The 23,706-nt window shown below is 40.3% G+C and overlaps 2 protein-coding genes across 5 annotated transcripts in view; one reads left to right on the forward strand and one right to left on the reverse strand.

Moving 5' to 3' along the window:
- The window catches only part of SYT1 (synaptotagmin 1), a 333,663-nt gene extending 311,948 nt beyond the window's left edge, over positions 1-21,715 (reverse strand). For 2 of the 4 annotated variants that reach the window (XM_054631800.2, XM_054631799.2), the window contains exon 1: positions 21,576-21,713. The gene's annotated coding sequence lies outside the window, so the exon portion shown is untranslated. Of the gene's footprint in view, positions 1-20,045; positions 20,065-21,575 lie in introns of those variants that run through there. The other 2 variants (XM_077178796.1, XM_077178795.1) reach the window with 2 other exon arrangements.
- The window catches only part of LOC143694067 (uncharacterized), an 85,231-nt gene continuing 83,004 nt past the window's right edge, over positions 21,480-23,706 (forward strand). The window contains exon 1 of the mRNA XM_077178026.1: positions 21,480-22,383. Within this exon, the coding sequence (XP_077034141.1) occupies positions 21,480-22,223 (744 nt within the window). The 3' untranslated portion in view covers positions 22,224-22,383. The remainder of the gene's footprint in view (positions 22,384-23,706) is intronic.

A 23,706-nucleotide genomic window follows, 5' to 3' on the forward strand; every position in this document is an offset into this window, starting at 1 on the left:
GTAATATTTAGTTGGGGTCTTTTTCCCCCAAAGGACTTAAAACTCCATGAATCATGACTGTGTACATGACTTTTCACCATGTAATTGAGTTTCTGGTTCTCAAATAAAAAACAAACACAAATATTAAAATTAATCTGTAAAATAAAATTTTCTGCCAGTTTCATATTTGAGGTCTAATTTATGTTTCTTGAATACTTTGATAAAAATCCTTAAAGTAGCTAAGGAATTAATGAAAAATCAGTTGGACTTTCTCCATGATGCTCAACATGTGGTCCTACACACCAACTTCTAGAAGCAAGGAGGAATACATCAATAATGACCAATAGGTGAATAATTAAAAAAACAATGTAATGAATGTAGGTATATTTCTACATTTGTTATACAAGAATACATATTTTAAAATTGTTTAAACTATCCATCTAAGTCCCAGAGAGACTACAAATGCTGTTTGGATAAGTCAGTTGAAGTTGTTCTTCCCAAAGACAAAACCAGAAGATGTTAAATTCCAAATCACCATATAAATATGTCAGACCACAAACCCCAAAATTTAAGGCTATATCAGGACTTTTTTAAATCTATATAGGTACTAATGCTGAAAAAACCCCTTGTTTCAGTACTAACTTCTTCACTCCGCCTACATTTCTGCATAATAAGTCTTGCAGCATTACAGCTTTTACACCCCTGCTGAGTGGTACCCTCAGGGAAAGATGTGCTCCTGGTTGCCACATCATGTGCAGACCTCCTCACTCACCATGACACAGCCATTGTATCCTGTTCTCCAGGCCTGCACTTTCCCATAGCTGTGAGAAGCACCAGGGCTGGTTCAGGTGCCACTCCAGAACATCTACACCCTGAACTTCTGCTCCTCAGGCTCAGGGGTCCTTTATCTGTTTATGTATAATACTGCTTTTCACTCAGCTCAAAAAACTACAACATCCTGCTAAGCAATGCCATAAACAGCATACTTAACAACTTTATCCCTCCCTCTTGCAGTGTTTCAGGTTTATCTGCAACAACCATTTCCAGTTTTCCTTTCTACTATAGCATTTGAATAACATTGTTTTGTTACCATGAAGCAACACACAGAATACAAGGTGGGAAACTACATTTGACTTGCTAGACGTTGTTATAGAAGGATCATTATTTTATATGCATTACTTCAAATCTTCTCAACTAGTTCTTAGAGAGACTGACTTGTATGTCCCACTTAAGCAGTTCACAAAACCAGATGAAAATGCTATTAATTTGATTAAATACATACCACTGGCATTAATTTCTAAATTCCTAAAATATTTACACTAACTCTATTCCCTATATTGACCTGTTTTTGCAAAGTTTTCTTGGAAAGAAACTGCTCAGAACAAGTTCTTAAGAGTAAGAAACTGAGGTGGGAAGTTGAAATCATGTTAAACGGAACTTTTCAGAAACTCAGTTATACAGCACTGCTATATTCTGCTTTTAGAAACTTGTGAACTTGCATTATTGTGAGTGTTCTGAACACTTTTTTTACTTCTTTCATGTCATCAAGTTCGTGGACACATTAGAAAGACTTCTTTTTAATGCATGGCCTAGAGAGACTCATTAAATCTGTAGCATTTGAGTAGCTCATAAAAACTAGACAGCAAAGCCAGATACCAAACATCTCAAATTATGAGCAACACAACAAGAAACAACATTTCACCAAAACTGACTGCTAAGTTATGATATTCCACAGTTTTACCATTTTTTTATACTATTTGATAGACTTACATTGTCTAAAGCATCCAAGCTTTATTAAAATAAATATAGACCTATAATGCCTTTTTTTTTCTGAAGAGGAAACAGGAAATAGATTTAACCCAACCATTTCTCATTCACACTGCAATTCCAAAAGTTCATCTTAAATCCCACTTCAATTTACTTCGGCATTCTTCAATAATTCTGACAGCTCTCTCCTTTGATCTACATGCTGAAACTGCCAAGTCTTAGAGATGCTTCTAGTCAGGTTTATTCCTTACAGGGAAAAACACGCAAAACAGATTTTTTTGTTGTTTGTTTTGCTTGCTCAGTCTTCTACACTAACATCTTTTGATTTCTTCATTAAAACTGCTTCAAGATACACTTTTGGAACACACACATTAAGATTCATTTACCTATCTCCTGAGGGTATACCAGGGGTAGGTTTTGAGCATCTGCAGTGGTCAGCTGTAGGCAATATATTTACTCCATAAACATGGCCAGATGAGGAAGCAAAAAACTTTTTTCCATTTTAATTAATAACCAAAGAAAAAGTGACCATTTATGTATTTTATTCAGGATCTTAAAACCAGAAAAAAATAAAGGAACAATCCTAAGAACAAGACTGAATAGCCAATTATCTTCATTCTGAACCCCTTCTGAGAGAGGATGGATTTGAAGGAACCAATCACTATATGAGGAATATTTACCAATATATTTTCCCTTGTTAAGGGAAAGGAAGCAGACAGAGCTATCTTTATGGGAATGATATATGCACACTTATTTTCAGAAGAGGGCTTGGAGCTGCTGAAACCCAAGTCCTTGAGAATGCTTGCAGGCTGCCTAAACACAGGAGCTAGGTGGTAGCACCATGCAAAAAATACCTTTACAGCATCTTGCAACGTTGAAGAGCTACCATTCCAGCTTTTGGAAAACCTGAGGTGCCCAACTTGTACATGGCATTAGGGTTCTTGTGCAAAATAAAGTATTAAAAATTATCTTGCATAATGGCAAAATAATTATGATTTTCCAGAATCACAGTGTTGAAGATTCTTTGAGGATACTAGACTAGACTAAGTAACCTGAGCACAAGGTTAAACAAATAAAAACCCTTCAGCCATTAACTGTCCAAATATTTTACTATTTGATTGCTGAAAACCAATGTCCTTTAGTAGCCATTGCTATGTACTTATGGACCAGAGTACTATCAGGGGGAGGTAAAAAAATCTCAGAAAATGTTGGCTGTTTGATTGGAGTTTCGTTTTCTTCAACTATTATGAATTATTAATTTAAAGTTTTCACTATTAATGGAAGTTGTCACTTAAATCTTTGGAGTTGTTTTATGAAATGTGCTTGCTGCCACTAGGAACAAAAGCCTAAGAACCTATCTCTTTTCCAGGAACAGGTAGAGAATGAGTTTGTTATACAGTTATTGCCCAGAATTTTCCAGCATTCTTGTCTTTGAAATCTAACCCTCCATACCCAAAGTTCCACCGACAGAATTGTCAAAAAAAGACTTCAGCACATGCCGATGTGAAATGCTTGGAAATCTGTGTTTGGAAAAACAATTCAAACAAACCAGGTGATGGGGTAACTCTTTATAGGCTTATTTGTTTTATTGCTGCTAGACACTGGCATTACAATCATCAGTTTGTAGGCATGTGGTTACTTCCTTACATGTCATTTTATTGTATTTTATTAAAAGAACATCTTGTCTGCACAAAATAATTAATCTAGCACCTCTAAAGCTTTTTTATTCTCCATTCCAGCCTTTTTTATTCTAATTTAACTGATGGACAGCTAATATAGGTAGCTCGAAGAAAACAGCTGCACATGCTCACACTATCCCTAAGGATATAAAACACCCAGGATTTGCACACATATTTGCATTCATATATTTTCATACTCACCCTCAAGACTGTACATCCACAGAAAGTTTATAATCAAACCTTCACTCAGAAGAACTGGAGAGGCTGTTTGCATGCATAATGCTCAAATGCTCAGTGTAGCTGCCCAAGACAATACCTCAAGGTCACTGCCAAAGTATCCTAGCTAAATGACATTTAGCATCCCCAAACTTTATCCCACAAACACACTATGACAGAATATGAGGCAATGTCCAAACTCCTAAGAATAGCAAAGACATGCCCAAGGCCAGGAAAAACACAACCATGCCAGGCTAGAAACATCCTAATTGGCAGAGGTGTGCAAGCTGCACAGCACCAATGCATACTGCACACAAACCTCCACAGTTGTGTGTGCACATTCAACTCAGCTGAAGAAGCAACATCATTACTTACATATGTGGGACTCCCAGTACCATAAATGCAGTTAGATTAAGAAGTAAAGCATCAGCAAGAGACTTCTGCTGAGATTTTGTACAGTTTTCAGAAATCTGCTTGGATGTGCCAGCAGGTATCCTGCCTCCAAGACCTTAAGAAAAAAATGCTTAATGACTGGTCTCTCTGGATCCCATTAAGTGATCATATAAACAGCAGGGCACTGAAAGGTACTCAACAGAAATCTCTTAGTAACATTCTATGCCACCATGCACTTAGTGTTTCATTTGTTCCTGAGGAAACATGGAAATTCATTCAGGTTTGCAGAATCAAAGTATTATACATGAGATTCTGTACTAAATACTAACTGGAGTACAAATCAACTGCAAATATGAAAGAAGACAAAATTGCAAGGACAGAAGACATAGGCAGCCTGAGTGCAAAGCACGTATTATGAACATGTTATTCACCTTTATTCAACAGTGTTCTGTGATAGGGAATAAGCAGAAACCCACTACTCTCAAAAAATGCTAAAAGCTACTGGACTGGTCTAGAAAAGTGTGGCTTACCTAGTAATCACATTACACAGTACAGCTATGCTCCTCTCAAAGATCTTATGTGGAAGGCATCTGACCAGTACCCAGAAGATCCCGGACTGGGAAGACAGGCCTACAACACAGGATAAGGCTTTCAATCAGGCAGCATTCTCCACAGCCATATCAGCCATGTGGCCAAAGTGCCTCTATCTCATAGTTTCTCTCACAGATGAATAAAATTTGCCTTTGGGCCAAGCATGAATTAAGTCTGATTTTAGCAGCATGCGTGCCCAGCACCTGCTGAAAACAAGACACTTCCAAATGTGCTTCAAGCTGGGCACTGCTGGTGGAACTGGTCATTTACAAATCCTGACCTGCTTAAACAGTAATAATTTTGCCCTTCATCCCAAAAACTAGGAGAGATATCTCAAGCATTGGCTCTCATATGTGCTTAAAATGGACATAAGATTATGTCCTTGCTTTGGCCGTGATTTTCTTTATAGTAGCTGGTATAGTGCTGTGTTTTGAATTTCAGAAAATAATGTTGTGAAGACATTGATTGATGTTTCAGCCGTGTCTGAGCAGGACAAAGTTAAGGACCTTTTCTGCTTCTCACACCACCCCAAAGCAAGGAGGCTGGGGGCCACTAGAAGCTGGGAAAAGACACAGAACAGATGACCCCAGCTGACCACTGAGATACTCCATACCATGTGATGGCAAGCTCAGTATATAAACTGAGAGGAAAGCTGGCCCCATTGCTTGGACACTTGGAATGGGCATCAGTCACTAGGTACCGCGTATGGCAATTGCATTGTGCATAATTTGCTTTGCATATTCAAATATTATATTATTATTAGTGCTTTTCCTTCTATTTTTGTACTACCAAAATGCCTTCATCTCAACCCCTGAATTTTACTTCCTGTGCCCTTCCCTCCAGTTCTTTCCCCATTCTACTGGGGAAGAAAGTGAGAAGGCATCTGAGTGGTGTTTCAAGACCTGCCAGCTTAAACCAGCACAATTGTTAAGTATATGTAATATTGACACTGTAACATTCTTACTATATTAATTTTTTCAGTATCTATTGTAGTGAGTTTCAAGCTGCTTGTCACAGTAACATTTGTCTAGACGTCTTTTTCTGGCAAAGAAAGCTCATCAACAATGAAATAATTGTGGTAGCACACTGACCATATCCTGAGTTTGGGCATATGTCCCAAGTAGATATATTTAAAGAGCAATGAAGCACAACCTAAAATTGAACAGAATAATATGTCACTATCTTTTACCAGGGAATGGAACTCCTGGGCAGCTTTACTTCTTGGTGCAAAAAGCAACCTTTGAACTCCTTATACATAGTGTGACTACTGCTATTGTCAGCATAACCGACGTTTTTTCTTCTAAAAATATCATCTACTGAGAACTAAAACAGTACTGGAAACTATCCATGTAAAAATATCTTGTGTCACGTTTCTATATCACCCCAAAATTCTCGTGCAACTTGAAGCCTTCCCTCAACTCAACACTAACAATTGTCCATTTCTATGAATGCTACAATGAAATCAGGTCATAAAGGCAAAATTTTTTTTTTTAAAGGAAAAAAAAGGAAAAAACCACCCTATCTTGACATTCATAAAACAGGAACTACTTATACTTTTAGTATACCCGGTTTTTGTTAAGATGTCAACAGAAAGCATTAAGACATTCTGTTCCACAATGAGGATAATCTTAAGACCCTTTACTTGCATAATTGGAATTTGGAAGTTTTAATGAACTCTAGTTTGTACAATACTGTTCATCACAAGTATGGACAAGAACAATCCACAGGGTTACATTCTTTTTTATAATATGCAGAATTAAAAATGACTATTCATTTTGACAAAGACTGATATGTCTAAAGTGAACTTATGAATACTTATTCAGCGTCAAAAATTATTTGAGCAATGATTGGTTTTTGGCTGTTAAACAAAAAATAAGGCTACTTAGAAATTTTTTTCTAAAAGCTTTATTTCATTAGCATTCAGCATTAAGGGGTCTGAAAAAACCAGCCTTCTCTGGATTGCTTAGATCATGCACTCATGTTTTCCATGTGGGATTTATACTTCCTTTTGCAGACACTGATGTGATAGCCATCTGAACTTACACACTTAGAGATATTTTTAAACACTGCTGTAATACAGCAGAGGTAAGAACAACTTCAATTTCTAAGTGATAGTTTGGAAAGAAACATTGGAAAATTTAAACCATAGAAAAGTCTCAAGACAAAATCTTGCTGCAATAACGACCTGACTGAGGTTTCAGAAGACCTCAGGTTTGCTGATTAACCATAACAGGAAGTCCTAGGGCTCAATAGCATTGCTTTGACTAAAGCAGTTCCTGCAACTGTAACTGTTTCAATGTTTGGAAGAGCTGGGAGGAGAGCGAGGAACCAACCAACCAACCAAAGAAACCACATATACACAAAAAACCAAACAATCCCCCACACACAAACAAACAAACAACTCAATACATATAAACCTTACCAGAAAATGATGCACTTTTCATAAGCTATTTGAAATAATCTCATAAAATTCACCTTATCTCCCTGGTACACCTTCACAACCTTTAATGGTTGGACTCAATGATCTTAAGGACCTTTTTGAACCTAAATGATGCTATGATTCTATTCTCAGACAACATCTCAATAATGCATTGTCTGAAGAGATTCTCAGCTCAGATATGCTATGTTTGTCTTATGCAAATAACTTGGTGAAAGGTTTCAAGAAAACTTCCAGGAAAAATTAAATCTATATACAGGAGTCATTTTTTAGGGGTACCTCATGCTTCCATTTCAGAAGTTTTTATTTTAGCTAGAAGTACACTTTCAATTGTACAGATCACTTCAATGTCAGAGGGATTTCCAGATGCTCAGTAATTCACATGCACGTAGCACTGCACAGAATGAGCATCTTACCATGGGACCTTCAGGGCTTACCCAACCACCACTGTGGTTTCTGGGAAAATACAACAGAAACATTCAGAAATCCAGACTCTAACAACTGAAGAACAGTTGATTAACTCATTAAATCAGTCATAAACATAGTTTCAATAGGGTGATACCAAATCCCCTTGTCTACTGTATTAATGACAGTTACTTTTTGATTATATGCAGGTCACCTCTTTAGCCTTTACAGTACATCAAGTGTTGTTTGCCTCCTAGGCAGAGCTTATTGCAGTATCTGTTTTTAATTACATTTCCCATCCCTCTCCCCTCACAGTTTTAAAAAGCACAGAAGAGAAGGGCACACGTAAGGGAAGAGGAATGTGCAGAAACCGTTTGGTCAATTCAAATCCTAACAGCCATAGAAAAAATCAACCAAAGAATTGTAGTTGGTGCTCCAAAAATAAAAAAGCAAGTGGTGTTTAAGGTCACTGCAAGATTGACATTCTACCTGTAAACACATGGTGCTAACTTTGAATTTTCACACACCATCTTTGTTCTCTGGTGAATACTTTTGTCAAATGCGAAAAAAACCAATTGTTTACATACTTCACCCAACATACCTGATATTACACTAAGAACTCAGCTATAGCAGAATGGATAAGAGAAATAGCTTACCAAAACCAACACCTGGAAAAAAGTTCAAAGTGCTTTGGTACAGCAGACACATTTAGAAACACTGATAAATTCAATTTCATTAGAAAGGTGATAGAAGGCTGCAGTTTTACCTATCAGTTTCTGAACCTTGAAATCTCTCCTTTCCACACAAGGAAGTTGCTTCAAACCCTTCCTATCTGGAAATTAAAGCACAGAGTAACTGCTACAGGAGGGGCTGCCCAACTGCTCCAAGTGAGTCAGCGTGTCCAGCACCTTGGGCAGTTTGATGCACGGCCGGCAGCTGAACAGATTGGGCAGTGTGTGTCCCTGTCCCTGCATACATAGGAGCCATCTGGAAACAAACAGCTCAATCATGAAAGAGGAAAGCTAACGAGGAAAATTGCAGCTTCCTGATCAAAAAACTGCAAGCTCCTCAAAAAACCAACACGAAAAAAAAAAGAAAAAAGAAAGGAGGTACTTGCTTGCCTCCTTACTACTCCTGTTTCAAGACTCACAGAAGATGAGAGCTTTTCTTTATCTCCTTCTGTAACTATCCTTTTTAGATACATTAAAATCATCACCATGGGAAATGAGGGAGCAAGGGCTCCCACATGGTTCTGGGGCTGGTGCCTCGGCCCAAGGCACCACAGATCCAGCAGCCTTGCAGCCCAGCAAGTTTTGCTGAAGGCTGCTGTCAGATCACAGAGACCTTGTGAGTGGATGCTTAAATACAACTAAATTTAAGGCCACAGCAGCCTCTATAACACTCAAGAGTAGCAGCAGCTGGAGGAAGGAGACAAGAAGTGAAGCAAGCTCGGTACATCACCTGGGATCGCGGCCTGAGCAGCGTGCAGCAGCGCAGGCCGGTGACAGCCGCACTGGCAATGTGCATTTAGCCAGGCCAAACGCACAGCAACCCCACACCCAGCACGTGCACAGGCTCTGGCTCCAGCAGCAGCAGCTTCTGAGAATCAACCCCAGCTGCTCTGAAGTTTGTGACTTCACCTTTAATGAGCCTAATTAATTTACTTTCAAGGTAGCCTGACCCCAGATTGCACTGTGTTTTCCAAATATTTTCTGCAAAGCTGGGGGAAGAGACACCCTCTCCCTGTGAGCCCCTACATGGTCCTGGGGTATCATTCCAGTTCAGGTGCTGTTTAGCACCAGTCCCTGCCAAGGGGAAAGACCCATTGCCTGCTTCCAGGAGAGCCTGGGGAAAAAAGCCAAAAGCTAAAATACTGCAGAGCAAAACATTCTGACTGCAAATTGAACCAGGATTTTATTATTAAAAACAGTCCTCAGATTAAGGATTATAACTCCTAAAAGTTGGGGGGGGGCAGGGGGGGTTAAATACCTTTTTTGACACAAAGAGATCACTACCCTCATTAAAAGATGCTTTTATTTAATTTCCTTATTCAATTCCTCAGTCTTCTAACATAAATTTTTCTCTGCCACTGACAATTTCTGCATTATTTATACAACGGCCAAACTATAATTGGCCTCTTTCACATGGGTGAATATCAACATATGGGGGAGAAATAGGGCAAGGAGAGAATGCAGATAAGTGACAATTTCCATATTTGTAGAGAAAACAGTTGTACTCTGACAGCATGACAGGTTTTAGACATACTGTTCTGCATTTATACATAGTTTATGTCTAGCTTATAAAGGTTCATTTAGCTAGAAAATCATCATGCTTAGCTGCTGAAAGGAGGCTGGAACAGAATGAGAAATTCTCATGATCTGTGTGAACAAGACAACCATTTTGCTGTAATATAATTTTTCAGAGTACCGGATTTTTCTTTCTAGACCATTCTGATTTAACTTTACTTTAGATCTAACATGAAGATACAATTTTTACTGTACACAGTACTATGAAACCAGTGGCCAATTTCCAATTTTTAGAGGCAGAAATTACATAAGCTCAAAACATACATCCTATTTTACTCCTGACATTGCCAGCTTTACTTTTAGCTTATTATAGCACATTTTATTCCCTTCTTTTTATCACAGCAATCGACTGAAACAAAAAAAAAAACCCCTTGATATTTACATCCTGAAGCTTTAAATCACAGTATATTCCCATTTAAAGAAATGCACTGCCATGAATTAAAGAGGGTCACATTTTACCAGGATGTTCTGGTTCACAGCTGGGACAGGATCATTTGAGAAGATTTCTATATATAAACTACACAAAGCTTTTTAAACAGATCTTGCCTTACAGCTCAGAAAATATGATCTCATCTCACTTACAAACTACACTAAAACTACAGCCTTGAATTAGGTTAAGGTGGAAAGGATGGGTTGGGTATGTGCAGGGAGGCAAGCAAGGAAGAACCAAGCTAACCCCTAAAAGCACTGTGCTCATTCAGGTGCAAAAATTACTGCAGGTTCAGAGAGGGAAAATACACACAAGCAACACCTGAGCTGCTGCTTTTCTTCTCTCCACTGGGAGCTTTACTGACAAGATGACCAGAGGAGAAGCAATTCTCGCACTTTGCCCAGGGTGCCCCCACTTGTGCAGACCTCATTGGTTCCCTGCATGCTCCAGGCAAGATCCAAAGCCTGCTGAGCCACTATCACTCCCCATCTCAGCTTTCATATTCCAGTTTCAGGAAACATCAGATCTCTTAACGCTTGTGATTCACAGTAATATAAGGCATTTTCTTTCAGGGAAGCCTACTTTCATCAGCACTGACTGGACAAGTCTGACTTCAAACTGCCCATAACTGCAAATGAAATACTGTCACTCCCAAAACAAAGGACATTTATCTGCAATTTTACTGATAAGATACCCATCTTTCTGTGGAGCTGATAGTAAACTTTTCACTGCTATTAAGACTCCGAGATACAAAGTTTATTTTTAGTGCTTCTTCTGCACTGTAAGATTCTGCAGAAACATATATTGTGATTAGCTGCATTAACTTGGAACCAGAAAACTTGGGCTCAATTCCCAGCACTGCCACAGGCTCCCCATAAGGACACATCACTTGAATTCCAGTGTCCCATGTCAGGTATCTATAAATTGGCTGGCAAAGTCTCATCCAGTACTCCAAGAGTTCTTAGAGTCACTGGAATGGAACAGATAGTTCCAGAGAGCAGTTCATCTCACCTGCAGATAGCAGTCCATTTCACACCAAGACAGATGCCTAAGGTAGGTCAAATGAATCACCTTCTGAAGGTATTTAAACTTAAATGAGATGAATCCTATCCTTAATCCCTCTCTGCCATTGATCCCCATCTGTCATATGGGATTTATGTTTCAACACATCAATAGGACATTACTTTGATTGGCACCTACGTAATATAAATGACTGTCTGATGTGTACAGATTTGCACACTTCACAAAAAGCTATTCCTAAGATCTTCACCTGAAATCTTCATGCCTACATTCAAAACAGGCTATCTGGGAAGCTATGGTTTTGACTTTGCATTTGTTTTTCCCATTTATGTTATCACATATCAGAGTTGTATTAGGTGTTCTCCTGTATCAGCCTCTCATTGAGAGGGGAGCAGAAATCTCATATAATTACATCAACCTCTGGACAGATAAATTGGCTCCTGTACTGGGGAAGCTGCTGTAGCAGAATTTTGCTAATTCCTTTATCATAGAAACTGCTTCCTGCTATAAAATAGCTAGTGCTTTAAGTATTACTGGAGCTGAAACTAGTTTATCTCCTTTATGTCAGATAAATTCCCTCCTGGACGCAAAAGGCTAAAATCCAGGTCCTTTGTACCATCCCACCTGTAAATAATTCAAATCCCAGTTGTGAGCATGGCATTATACACAGAATAGCTTTCTTCAGTAGCAAGTCAAACAGCTTACCTAGTTTTCAACTGGAAGATAGCAAATCATGATTACTGGGAAACAGGACACTTTCTTCTATTTAAAACTGAAAAAATTATCATTTATGCCAGGTTGAAGGTAAAGAGGTTTTAAAAGAGTAACTCAGCATAGTTTCTAAATAGAGCTCCAAACTGGATGTCCAAATCCCCTAGTATGAACACTACTTTATGACCAGCAAAATATATCTGGCAGAATACCTAACAGACAAGTGCTCACATTTGCAGGTCTGAAGTTTCCATGATTCAATTAAAATCCCTTTAAAGGAGAGGGTTGATATAGTGACAGCAGAGAGTTGTTTATTGATCTCTGGGGGCATTAAAAGATGGCACTTTTTCCAACATTTGGGCTAGGTTGTTGGTTTTTTTTTTGGCACAATAGCCCATGTCCCCAGTCAAAGATCTGTATCCTATTATGTTAGGCACAGCATAAACACATTACAAGGCACGTCCGGCCCTGTTCTAAAGAGACCGCAGAGCAAACACCGTTCCTCACAAACATGAAGCAGCTCTTGATGAAACAGCTGTCACCGGTTACAACCTTCATTTGGAATTCATGTGTTAACAGAGCATCCATACATAAAAATACCTAAAACAAAATAAATTAAAAAAAAAAAAACAATGAAGGAGCATGGCCACCACACATTATGATGTTTGCTTTTGATTTTTCCCATGTGTCCAGGCAAGCAAGCAGCCTACAAAAACAAAACAGGTAAACAGGTGTGAAAAAGCCTAACTTTTAGCTATTTGTACATGCTGTATCCACATGTACAAGGGTGCTGCCCCATTTGGTGAATACGCTTATTACATGTTAGTCTTAGGCACTAACATGCTGATACCAGCCAGCTAAGGTTTAGTTCTAACTCTGCTAGGCAGAGTTTGTGTAGATTATCATCTTCATCTCTGCAGCAACAGGTATGAAATGTTTGACCATCATGGAACAACACAGCCTCTCCACTCACACACCTCACTTCTAATTTACCTCCTAATCTTGCTACATATAAGTACAGAAGACCCATATAGCCAATAATAATGGGACAACAGCTTGACTAACCACAATCAATAAACTTGCTGATGGTCTTTAGGAGTGGAAAAGTTTCAGTACAACCCCCTACTCTTTTTTCTAAGTACTACAGCTTAAGGTAAACACTAAGCATAGTTCTACATTATTTACTATACAATCTCTTAAACTTAGTACCTAGAATTTTAGAATTTATTGACTACAATTACCTCTAAGACTGATTGAAGCAACTGCCTGTAAGCATATTAACAGCACTACAGCTATAAGTAGGACAGGCTGAGCTAATATTTTTCACAGTTTGAGGATAAATTTTCATTTACTTCATCAGCGTATTACTTCAGTATTACGTCATCAGCATAATTCCTGAAGTCTTCAGAATGATCAATACACTTATCCCAAAAGGACCCATGAAAAGGCCAATATTTGGCCTACTGGAAGACAAAACCTTAAACAATTTGTTGACTGTAACAATCTCAACTAGGCTCAGTACTCATTACATCCACCTATGTTTGTCGACCCTTGAGTTCATCCTTTCAGACTTACACATTTACATACCTGAAAGTCCTAAAGCCAACACTGTAAACTACGCCAAGAGGTTGGATTTTTCCTTCCCAGAAAGATTACTTTTCTTCATCACAGAAAGAGTCATAGAACTGACTGGAAGAAGCCACAGTGACACCCCAGACTAGGGAATGGCAGGTGTTGACCCCTTCCAGTAAATAATTTAGCATTCTGTTCAATCAGTAAACACCACTGAATTCATATGTTGTTTTAAAAGTAGCTGAAGCACACAGACATTCTAAGAGCCAAATGTCAACACAAATATCTGGAAAGGCAGGAAAAAAGTTTTGGCTTTTAGGATTCATTTGAATCCTTAAGTAACAGTGCAGACAGACCCTCCTATGCCTGCAAAAGACTGGCTCATCACCTTCAATGGACATTTAGCTGGTTTTTGCTTTAGAATCTAATTGACAGTACAAGAATAAGCAGAGTTGAATTCAAAAATCTGAGCTCTAGCTGCTTGATATAAAGATAAAATATTCATTATTATTATTCTTCCAAAATGCTGATTTCCATAGCAAGTTTTATGCCTTGCTCACCTATAGCACAACTTTCATCAGTATTTAAAAAGAATAATTGATTTTGAGTAAACAGCTCACAATTATAAGCCAGTGTACAATTTATAAAGCAAATATTTGCATATCAAATATTAAAGTAAGCCCAAGTCATTATTAAAAACAGACATATATTTTGAAAATGACAAATGCAAGAAAAAACTATAGCATGTGACTTCAGGTGGTTTTGTCCCAGATGATTTTTACTTTAATTTTTCATTATCAGCATTTTCTCAGTAAGCTAAAAACAAAAAAAAGCAGTAAATACACATTAATAAACCCCCCAAACAGATCAATCCTCTTATGCAAGATTTACATAAATAAAGCAAATATACAAGATAGGAGCAGCAAAGGCCTTACACAGCTATAGCACATCATGAAGTAAGTGACCTCTGTCAAGGTCACATGGATATTGCCGGGTGTTTCTCTGCTCTAACTAGCAGCTGAGCAAGCTAACAAAGCATGAAGTAAGAAAGTCAAAGATGATGAGCAAGTGCAAGGTAACTGCTTGTTATTAGCATATGGAAAAAAATATGAAGAAATCAAAAATCCCAAAAAGAAAGCCACCCACTGTCAGGCTTAAGGAAGTATTAGTATACCCCAGATACAGTTATCAAATGCAAGAGCATAAAAGACAGATCTTTAATTAAACATTTGGGTCATTAGAAAATACATAAACTTTAATTTCAGGATCTAAAAATCCTGCAGTTCAACCGATACTCCACTTGCAGTCAAAAAACGTATTTGCCTTCCACCCTCAGCTGGACTACTCCAGGACATCTTTGGCAGGTCAGTGGGAGTACACTCTCAAAGGTAGCCCTCTCATCAGAGACACCTGTTTTCTTACCAATGCCACCAATTAACTATCCAAATCCTGACACACAGAGAGAACATGGAAGATGCTAATCAAGACAAGTTTGTCCTGGTTCAAAGCAGAATCATGACAGGATTCCCTGGTTCAGATGCCAGCCACAAGATTTGCCACCTGCATAGACAGTTCCAAACCCAGAATGGGTTTGACAGAAGACCATCCTTCTGGTATCATCTCACTGATGGGCATCTGGAAACTAAAGCCTATTTACACAAATCCTGGCCATAACAATGAAACACAGGGCACTGGCACTCCCATATCTCAGAGTAACAGGAATTCTTTTTAAGTGAAGTACCTACTAATAAGCACAGTTTATAGTTTTAGGACACATCAGAGGAACAAAATAAATGGAAAGAAGAGTTCACACTAGTTAGATAAATAAAAATGTTTCATTTTTGTTAGATAAATAAACAAAAATGTCTCATCAGTTACAATGGATGAAATAGGATTACAACATCCAAGGGCAGCTTAAGGGAAGTTCAGACAGAACCTCTTCACACTATGCTACATGTCACATCTTTTACAACAAATGCTATTTAATCCAAGAGACACAATAGGAGTTAATAGCAGCAAGTTCAACAAGTTGGTGATTTTTAGGTCAAAAGGACAGGCGATAACCTTCTCCATTCTCAAGGATTAACACAAATCCAGCAATTTCAACATCAAATCTAGAACTTGTACCTGGTCCAGTTAAAAGAAAATACTAATCTTCAGTCTTCAAGTAGAAAGGTGTCAATCTGCTCAGAAAGGTGTCATCTGCACATACACTTGCTACCCTGATGGACAAAACACTGATAGCTCATTTCTGGTCTGGGCTTTAGTATCCTGTGTACCCAGCCAGGTTGCTGAGTGAACTTCTGTGTATCAGGGCACAACTTAACACTGGTATTTTCACTGTGTGGGGATCAAGAAGCCTTTCAGCATATCCAGCTTTGCAAAGAGAACAGTAAGCTTTTAGAAGTCCCATTAGGAAACAGACTAGACACATCCCAACTGAGACAACTCAAGTCCCTCCTCTAAACTAATTCTAGTCCAGCATCCTTTCTGAGTTAGGCACCTCTCCTACTCTCAACACTCCAGTCAGTGTTTACAGCTGCATACAACTTCTTTTCTCTTTGAAATAAGAGCAGATCACATTACCTGGCTGTAATCCCTAATCCTTTTCAGAACCAGTATTTTAGGAGGGGAATCACTTTTTTTTTTTTTTACTGGAAGTAGCCAAAAGTATTACAGGGCACTTTGTTAAAACACATTCAAGATGTAGAATAAGAAAGCAAATGAAATCAGTCTATAATAGCACTTTTTCCAACTTTATTAAAATTGGCACAAAAAACCCAGAAGTACTCTCATGAATATGGATTTTGTATTTTATTCCAGATCATTGTCAAAGGTAATGAAAAGAATTGGAATAATGGAGATGGCAATTCCCCATACACTATCTGTTCTGCAATTTATTACATGGAAAAAAAAAAATCTGTTCACCTGGACAATGGTGCTGTTCTACAGTATTATTTTTACAACTAGAACATCACCCTGAACTAAATAAAATGCCTTACTGAATTCAAAACACAAAACTTACATTATCAACAAGAAACACAAAGAGCCATTTTTTAACTCAAAAAAAAGTTTCAAAACTCTTTTGATTGGGACATATTACACTATCATTCTTTAACCCTCAAATATTTGCCAGTATACTGTGTCTTCTATCAACACATCATACCACTAAGTTTTCCTTATCACTTTATCCTGTAAAAAATTTAAAAATACAACCCTTCCTGTCTCTATTTGTATCATCAAATACTTTAGGAATTCCTCCCAACTCTAATACTTTATCCTAGAAATAAATGCTTGTAAAGAAATGCTGTCCATAGCTTTGGAAAGAAGTAGAAACAAAAAGAAAAAAAAAAAAAAAAGCCCAACCACAAATAATCCTAACCAACCAAATAAACAAACAAAAAAACACCACCAAAATAAAACAAACAAAAATCCAAACAAACAAAAATAAAAACCCTGACATGCTAATAGTGGTCATTAAGTTTTCCACATAGGAGTTGGATCAAGCGTTTATCTGTACAGACGTATTTTCTAGGAAAAGCACAACTGTTACCCTGAACTAGATAAGCTATTTGTGAAAGAAACTTTATTTCCACAGTGGTTTGCACAAAAGCACTCCAATTATTTTTAACTGCACTATCTACATAGGTATTTAAACGCATGGACACGAGAGTGCATGGGTAAACTCATGTCTCTGAGCCAAGCTGAGGAATGGTTACCAGCTTTCCCATTTGCAACTGCTACACTGATTTTTCAACCACATGATTGCAGAAAAACAATACCCTTAAGATAAAGGTACAAAACAGAACTTGTAACTGGATTTTTAATCACTTAAATCAATTCCTTAAAACATCACTGAGCAGCTTTGAGGCACTGTACTACCTAGTCATTATAGCTATGGATACATTATTAAAGCTACCACAATACATTTGGCCATAAATCCTGAATAGTGTCCAGGAAACTTACAGACAACATCCTTAAAATAACAAAATTAGGTTTAGCCACTCCTAAATAAAATTTTATTTTCCTGAAATTTTTATATAACTATAATAATTCAGAGATGATTAATTATTTGGATAATTTCTCGTGACTGTTTTAAAATTTGTTCAATCTTCTCAATTTAAAAAGATATTATGACTATTAGAAGCTTATCAGATAACTACACTGCACAGGAAACGTTCCAGATTTATTTCATGCTCTGATAGATTTCTCTGAGCCTATTTAGGGATATCTAGAAAAGAGAAGTGGCATCCCGAGTTTGCAATTCTGAGAATTTAGAAGATGGCAACACCACTCCCTCTAGTATGGAGAGGGAGAAGTGTTCAGTGCCTTCTGTTTCAGGGAAATACCTCCACACTGGCAGTGATAAGAAAACAGGTTAAGAAAAATGTTCAGCTCTCTCATAAGCCATTGATGTGCTCCTCCTTTAGCTACTTGGGGAAAACAACAGAAGAGAAAAGCTGGCCTCTAAAACATACTGATTAGACATTTGTCAAAAGTAGTACATAAGGAGACGTTCTTATTACAGTTCCCATCCAGCTTTCAGGCATTACAGGACTCAAAGAAAAAATTAGTATTAGTAAATATTTTTACTACTTTTTTTTATTTAAACAAGAAAAAAAATTTCCACACGCTACTGCACAAATCACTCAGCTAATCCTGAAAGAGATTGCCTGTAGCCTGCTCTTAGCCTATCACCAGAAGAAATCATGAAAAACCCTTGTCGGTTGTCCTCCTCCTAATGCATTCTGCTTTGGTGTCTGGTATTTTTGTAAAAGAAGTAACAGTAAAACCACCCCCAATTTTACTGGGGTGTATGAGAGAGGAGTAGAGCCTCTAGCAAAGATGACATTTGTCCGTAAAGATCCTGAAAATATTTGTTAAACCAATGCTTTGTTTACTTAGTCTGCCAAATGCTTTTATTTTAACCTCGAGTATCTTTAGGAAATGTCAGCAGTAAACACAAATTAAGTTTGCTCCCTTATCTGTATTTCTAATTAAGTTTTTTTCCCAGACACAGAGTTACGTCTAAAACAAACATTCTATAGAAAATCAAAGTAAAATCAAACGATGAAGTATATCCCTTTCTGAAACTGCGTATTTATATAGGCATCACCAGCAGAGGGAAGGAGATCATGGTATCTATGCATAATAATTCCTCCATGCTTTTCTTCCAGATATGCAGAAATATTTTTTGTCCTTTTCATTTGTATCACAAACTTTAATGTCTCTCCCACAGCACGTAATGCGAGGTTGCGTGCACCCTTTACTCAGAAAGCAGTTCCCAGTAAAGAGTTCATCTGTGTGCTTAAACATGCATGCAAATATAAAACTACATACAAATATTTTTTAAATTGTAATCAGACTGCTGAATGGACAGGAAAAGACAAAAATATGCTAAATAAGAGCTTCATTTTCATGAAAGGAAACATCAATTAACTGAGTTCTGTACAGCTGAGTGGCTTAAAAACTTCTGCCAAGACACTAAGCTGCTCCTTCTTTTTACTTATTACAGCCAACCCTGCCAAAAGACCATAAAAATTGATTTTATGTTTCCGGTGTCTCTATGCTAGCTGGAAGAATATAGATTTTTTTTTTTTCCCCCTAGGTTTCTGACAAACAGAACCTTCCCTTATCTCACACCTTCACTACACTAACCAACACTGAGCAGCATGTTCTTGGTCATCTCTTACATCTGATTTAAGTTATGATTAAGGTAGGAAAACATTTCAGATTGTTAAATCAAACACTGTTCCATATGGTTCTAGGGTTTCTTGCCCATCAGTGTTACACAGGAGGCTATATCCCACTTGTACTCCTATGGCATACGTGATTGTTTTTCACATTTGGTTTAAGGAAGTATTAGAACTGCTGTTAGTCTGTGAGCTACCTCTTTAAATTCCAGTATCAACCCCTAAAATGGATTTAGCATCTCTCACATCAAACATTAATAAGGCTCACTTAGACGCTCTTAATGTGAAGGAAAATTTGGCTTGTATGAAATGGCTACACTGGAACATTTCATGCTTTTGCAAGTGCGGGAGTATGATTATTTCCCACAGTATGTCATTATCTTATGCCCTGTGGTTCTTTTTGAAATTATCTCTTCTCACTCAAGCTGCCTACACTATGTTTTTAAGCTATATAGTTTCAATTTATGAATTGTACGCACGCAAATTTTGAGCAACTATACCACAAGCCAAGTAATACACCACATTATATTTCCCTCAGACACTACTAATAGAACTAAAAAATCCAAAAAGCTTGGAACAAAAACAGATTTATATTTGACTCAAGACATAAAATCAGGTCATTTGTTTCCAAGACCGACAAGAAAATACTATTCTAGACACATGTGCAATCTCCTTACGCTTTTTCTGAGCATGCTTTTTTAAGCATGGCAGGAGATGTCATTTCACATCCTCACAAAGCAAATTAGTTCATTGCCTACTTGTCCTTGTACCCAGAAGCTTCCCCCTTCCTTTTTCAGGGACACTCCTAAAACAACTGCCCATCTGTAACTCTAGATGTCAACTCACCAGGGAAAGGAAACTCCCCTCGGGTCTGCAAGTACCATCTTCCCCTTCTCAGGATGGAGTAACTCTCTCGGACAATAAAGCAATTTAAACAGCGCGTAACAGATTAACATGCAACATGGATGGCACACTGCACAGCAGCTCTGAGATCAATATCAGCGCTGCAGATTAGGAGTCTACTTGTCATCTACAGCATGTATGCGTATCTAAAACTACTCTGCTGACCTTTGTACAGAAAATATTGTTTCAGAGACAGTGAAATATTATTGCACTACAACATTTTGCATTGAGTTTACAAGGTAATAAAGACAGAGCTACTTCTTCACACGCAAATGGCTATTAAATAAGGAAAATAAAACTTGACACCCGCCACACAATCAAAAGAAATGATTTATTTGGATGCCAACATCTGTCTTGAGATTGTGGCCAAGTGCTTTTCTGTGCTCATTTAGGACTCTACTTGGAAAGCTTTTCAGTTACATCTACCTAGAGATTTCTCTCTACCGCTTCCCATCTGACAGAAATCACTCAGCTGGGTCTGATGAATAATAGCAAAAGGCAGCTTGTATCAGAGATGATTGAATTACAGATTGTTGAAAGTGCCATAAAGGCTCATTCCAATGACTACATTTAATTTATTTACTATACTGACTACCAGAAGCTAGCAGTCGTTTGATATCTTTATTTCAGAAGGCTAGAAACAAAAGAAATATTAACATTCTTTGTCACTTTCTTACTACTGTACCTAGTAGAGTTTGATAGGCAAAATTAACTTTTAAAAAGAGCGCTGATCCCCTACCCATACCGTGTGCACCTAGGAACCAGAACAGAACGTACCCAAACCAAAGCAGGGCAAGCGGTATTCGGTATGAAGGCAACAATGTCAGATAAGATGAAATTGCACGGAAAGAAAACACATTAGCCTGACAGCCTTTCTAAGTAATGAGGGAAAGGCTTTTGTGAATTGATACATTAACGATTAGCTGTTGTCCTGCGGTCCGGAGGGGAGACCAGCGCCGGGGCGGGGCGCACCGCCGCGCCCCACCGCCCTCCGCCGGGGCGACCGTCGGGACAGACCACCCTGCCCGGGGCGGGGGCACGGCGGTGGCAGCGGCCAGGTGACACCCGGAGAAACAAGTTGGCCCGGCGGCCGCCTCGGCGCCGGCTCCGGGCAGCGGCGGGGAGGGATGGAGGGATGCGGAGCAGACGGCTCCCCTCTCTCCGGCAGCCGGGGCGGGGGGCGACGGCGGAGCTCCGCGGGGGCGGGGAGCAAGGAGGGCGGCGGGGGGGGGGGCGCGGGCGTCCCCTTTGTCTGTGTCGCCCCTCCCGTAAACGCCCCCACCCCCGCCGGGAGCGCCCCGGGGGCGGGCCCCCGCCCCCCGGCAGTGCGGGCAGAGCCGGCGGGCAGGCGGGCGGCGTTGCAGCCGCCCCCGGAGCATGTGCGCTCCCCCCGCCCGCGCAGCGGGCAGCCCCCCCCGCCCGAGGCGACGCCGCCCGGGCGCGGCTGCGGGCGGCCCCGGAGCGCTGCCTTACCTGGCAACCGGGGCGGGCGCAGCCGGCTCCGTCCTTCAGCCTCTCCCCACGGCGGCAGCTCCCGGGGCGAGGCTGCGGTGCGCGGCGGGGCGCGGGCGGACCGCCCCCGGCACGGCAGGCAGGCTGCCCCAGCCCCCTGCGCTCGGCGGGCTGGCGGCGCGCCGGGCGTTAAGTTTCGGCGGCGGTGGCGGCCGCCGGCGGGCAGGGCAAGGCGAGGCAGGCGGGGCGGCGGAGGCGGCACGGGGGCTGCGCGGCGCCGGGAGCGCCGCCACACTGCAGCGTCTCCAGGAATCCCTCCCGCGAGAGGCAGCCCATCACCCCCGGCCCGCCGCCCTCATTGGCTGCGGGGCGGGGAGACGCGCTCCCGCCGCCAATCGCCCGGCGCCCAGCGAGGGTGGAGCCGCCGCGCCGGCCGCGCCCATCCCGCGGCCGCGGGTCCCTGTCCGCCCCGTCGGGCGGGGCCGGGCGGCGGCGGGCGGGGGGAAGGATGGGGATGGCGAGGATGAGGAGGGTATCCCCGCGCGCGGTGCGCAAGGCTGGCATCCCCGCGCTGCCGCCGGAAGGCACGAGGCGCTGTGCCGCAAGCCCAGCGGCCGTCGGGCGAGCCGGGTGCCCCGGGCGAGGAGCGGCGGTGGCCCTCGCCCGTAGGTGGCGGGGCGGCGGCGACCCCCGGCAGGCGTAGCTGGCACTGTTAGCGAGCCTGGGTGCGCGCCCCCCCTGTGCCGCCGGCCCGGGCAGTCGCGACCCAGCGGTGAGTCGTAATTGGCTTCTGTGGCTTAGGCGAGAGCAGAGTGTATCCCGTGTTCAGGTAAGGACGTGCAAGGGTTAACCTAATTCCCTTGATCCATCCACTCTGAACTGGAGCTTTGATTAACATTGGTCTGCAAAATGTAACTGTAACAAATTCAATTAAGGGAAGCACATTTCTTCAACTTTTAATTAGATCTACCCTATTTGTCTCATGTTTAATATAACATAAAAAGTTGCTCAGGTTCCAGAGGGAAATGGAAATAGATTTAGATGTAAGCTCAGCTTTTGAAAACACAACAGACTAAAGTTCTTTGTTCCTCAGCATATATTACTGCTGCATTTATACCCTCAAAGAGGATAACAAGCAATATCCCTCAAAGAGGAGGAAAACAATTTTACCTGCACAATTGTAAACATAACAGGGTGGTATTTCTGTGTTTCCCATAAGCTTTAGTTGGTTACAGGATGCTGAACATACAGTTTGTAGCCCAGGTTTGATGCACTACTGTACATGATCCTGCTGGATTACAGTTGTTCTAAGAAAACTTGAGAAAGTAGTAATATATTTCACAACCATTTCGTTGGTTTCTGTTATTACACTGACTGAGAGTGAAATTTACCTAAAGTACATCTTAATATAGGTAGCAGATGTTGGCAAAGAGAGGAGCCCGTATGCCATCGTCAGCAGGTTACTGAGAAAGTCACGCAGCCCCCAGGCACATCTCGTAGGTGACTTATTGTGCCTTCAACAGGACTGTATTCTGCCTTTCCCCATCCATACTTTCATGCTGGGATTTGACTCTAAAATTCACAGCCCTTTTCCAGTTCAGTTTTTCTGATCGCATTTGTTCTTAGGTCTGTTAGTCAGAATATCAGTTTTTCTTGTATGGGCACATTAGATCATGAGAGGAGAGAAGGAAAGCAAATGCAACAGAAATTACATTGTAAAGCTTTTACTGAGCTACAGAAAGGAGGAACAACCATAATTTAAACTGCATATGCAGAAGTGTCACCTGTGTTCAGATTACTCTATGTGATTTAAAAGGGTTGCTGTTTTCTCTGTCCCAATACAATAGATACCAAGGATTATTTTCTCCAGGATCATTTATCTGGTCAGTTAAAAAACCCACACATTTCAGTGCTAGTAATTATGAGGACTTGATGCTGAGTTCCTAACAGCCACACAGCCAGAAGTCTGTGGGAGTCTGACATTCACAAGGCATGACACATCATATGCTGTCTTAGTGTTTGAGCAAAGACAAGAAACATCACTGAAGCCCAATGGCCCTTCCTTAGTGTGGAGACAGTAAGGAACAGAAATGCTATCTAGTCGTAGTCCTGAAGAGTATACCAACACTTTTGCACTCTGACTGTGGTAGCT

This window comes from Agelaius phoeniceus, chromosome 5 (assembly GCF_051311805.1).
Source record: "Agelaius phoeniceus isolate bAgePho1 chromosome 5, bAgePho1.hap1, whole genome shotgun sequence".
NCBI classification, from domain to species: domain Eukaryota; kingdom Metazoa; phylum Chordata; class Aves; order Passeriformes; family Icteridae; genus Agelaius; species Agelaius phoeniceus.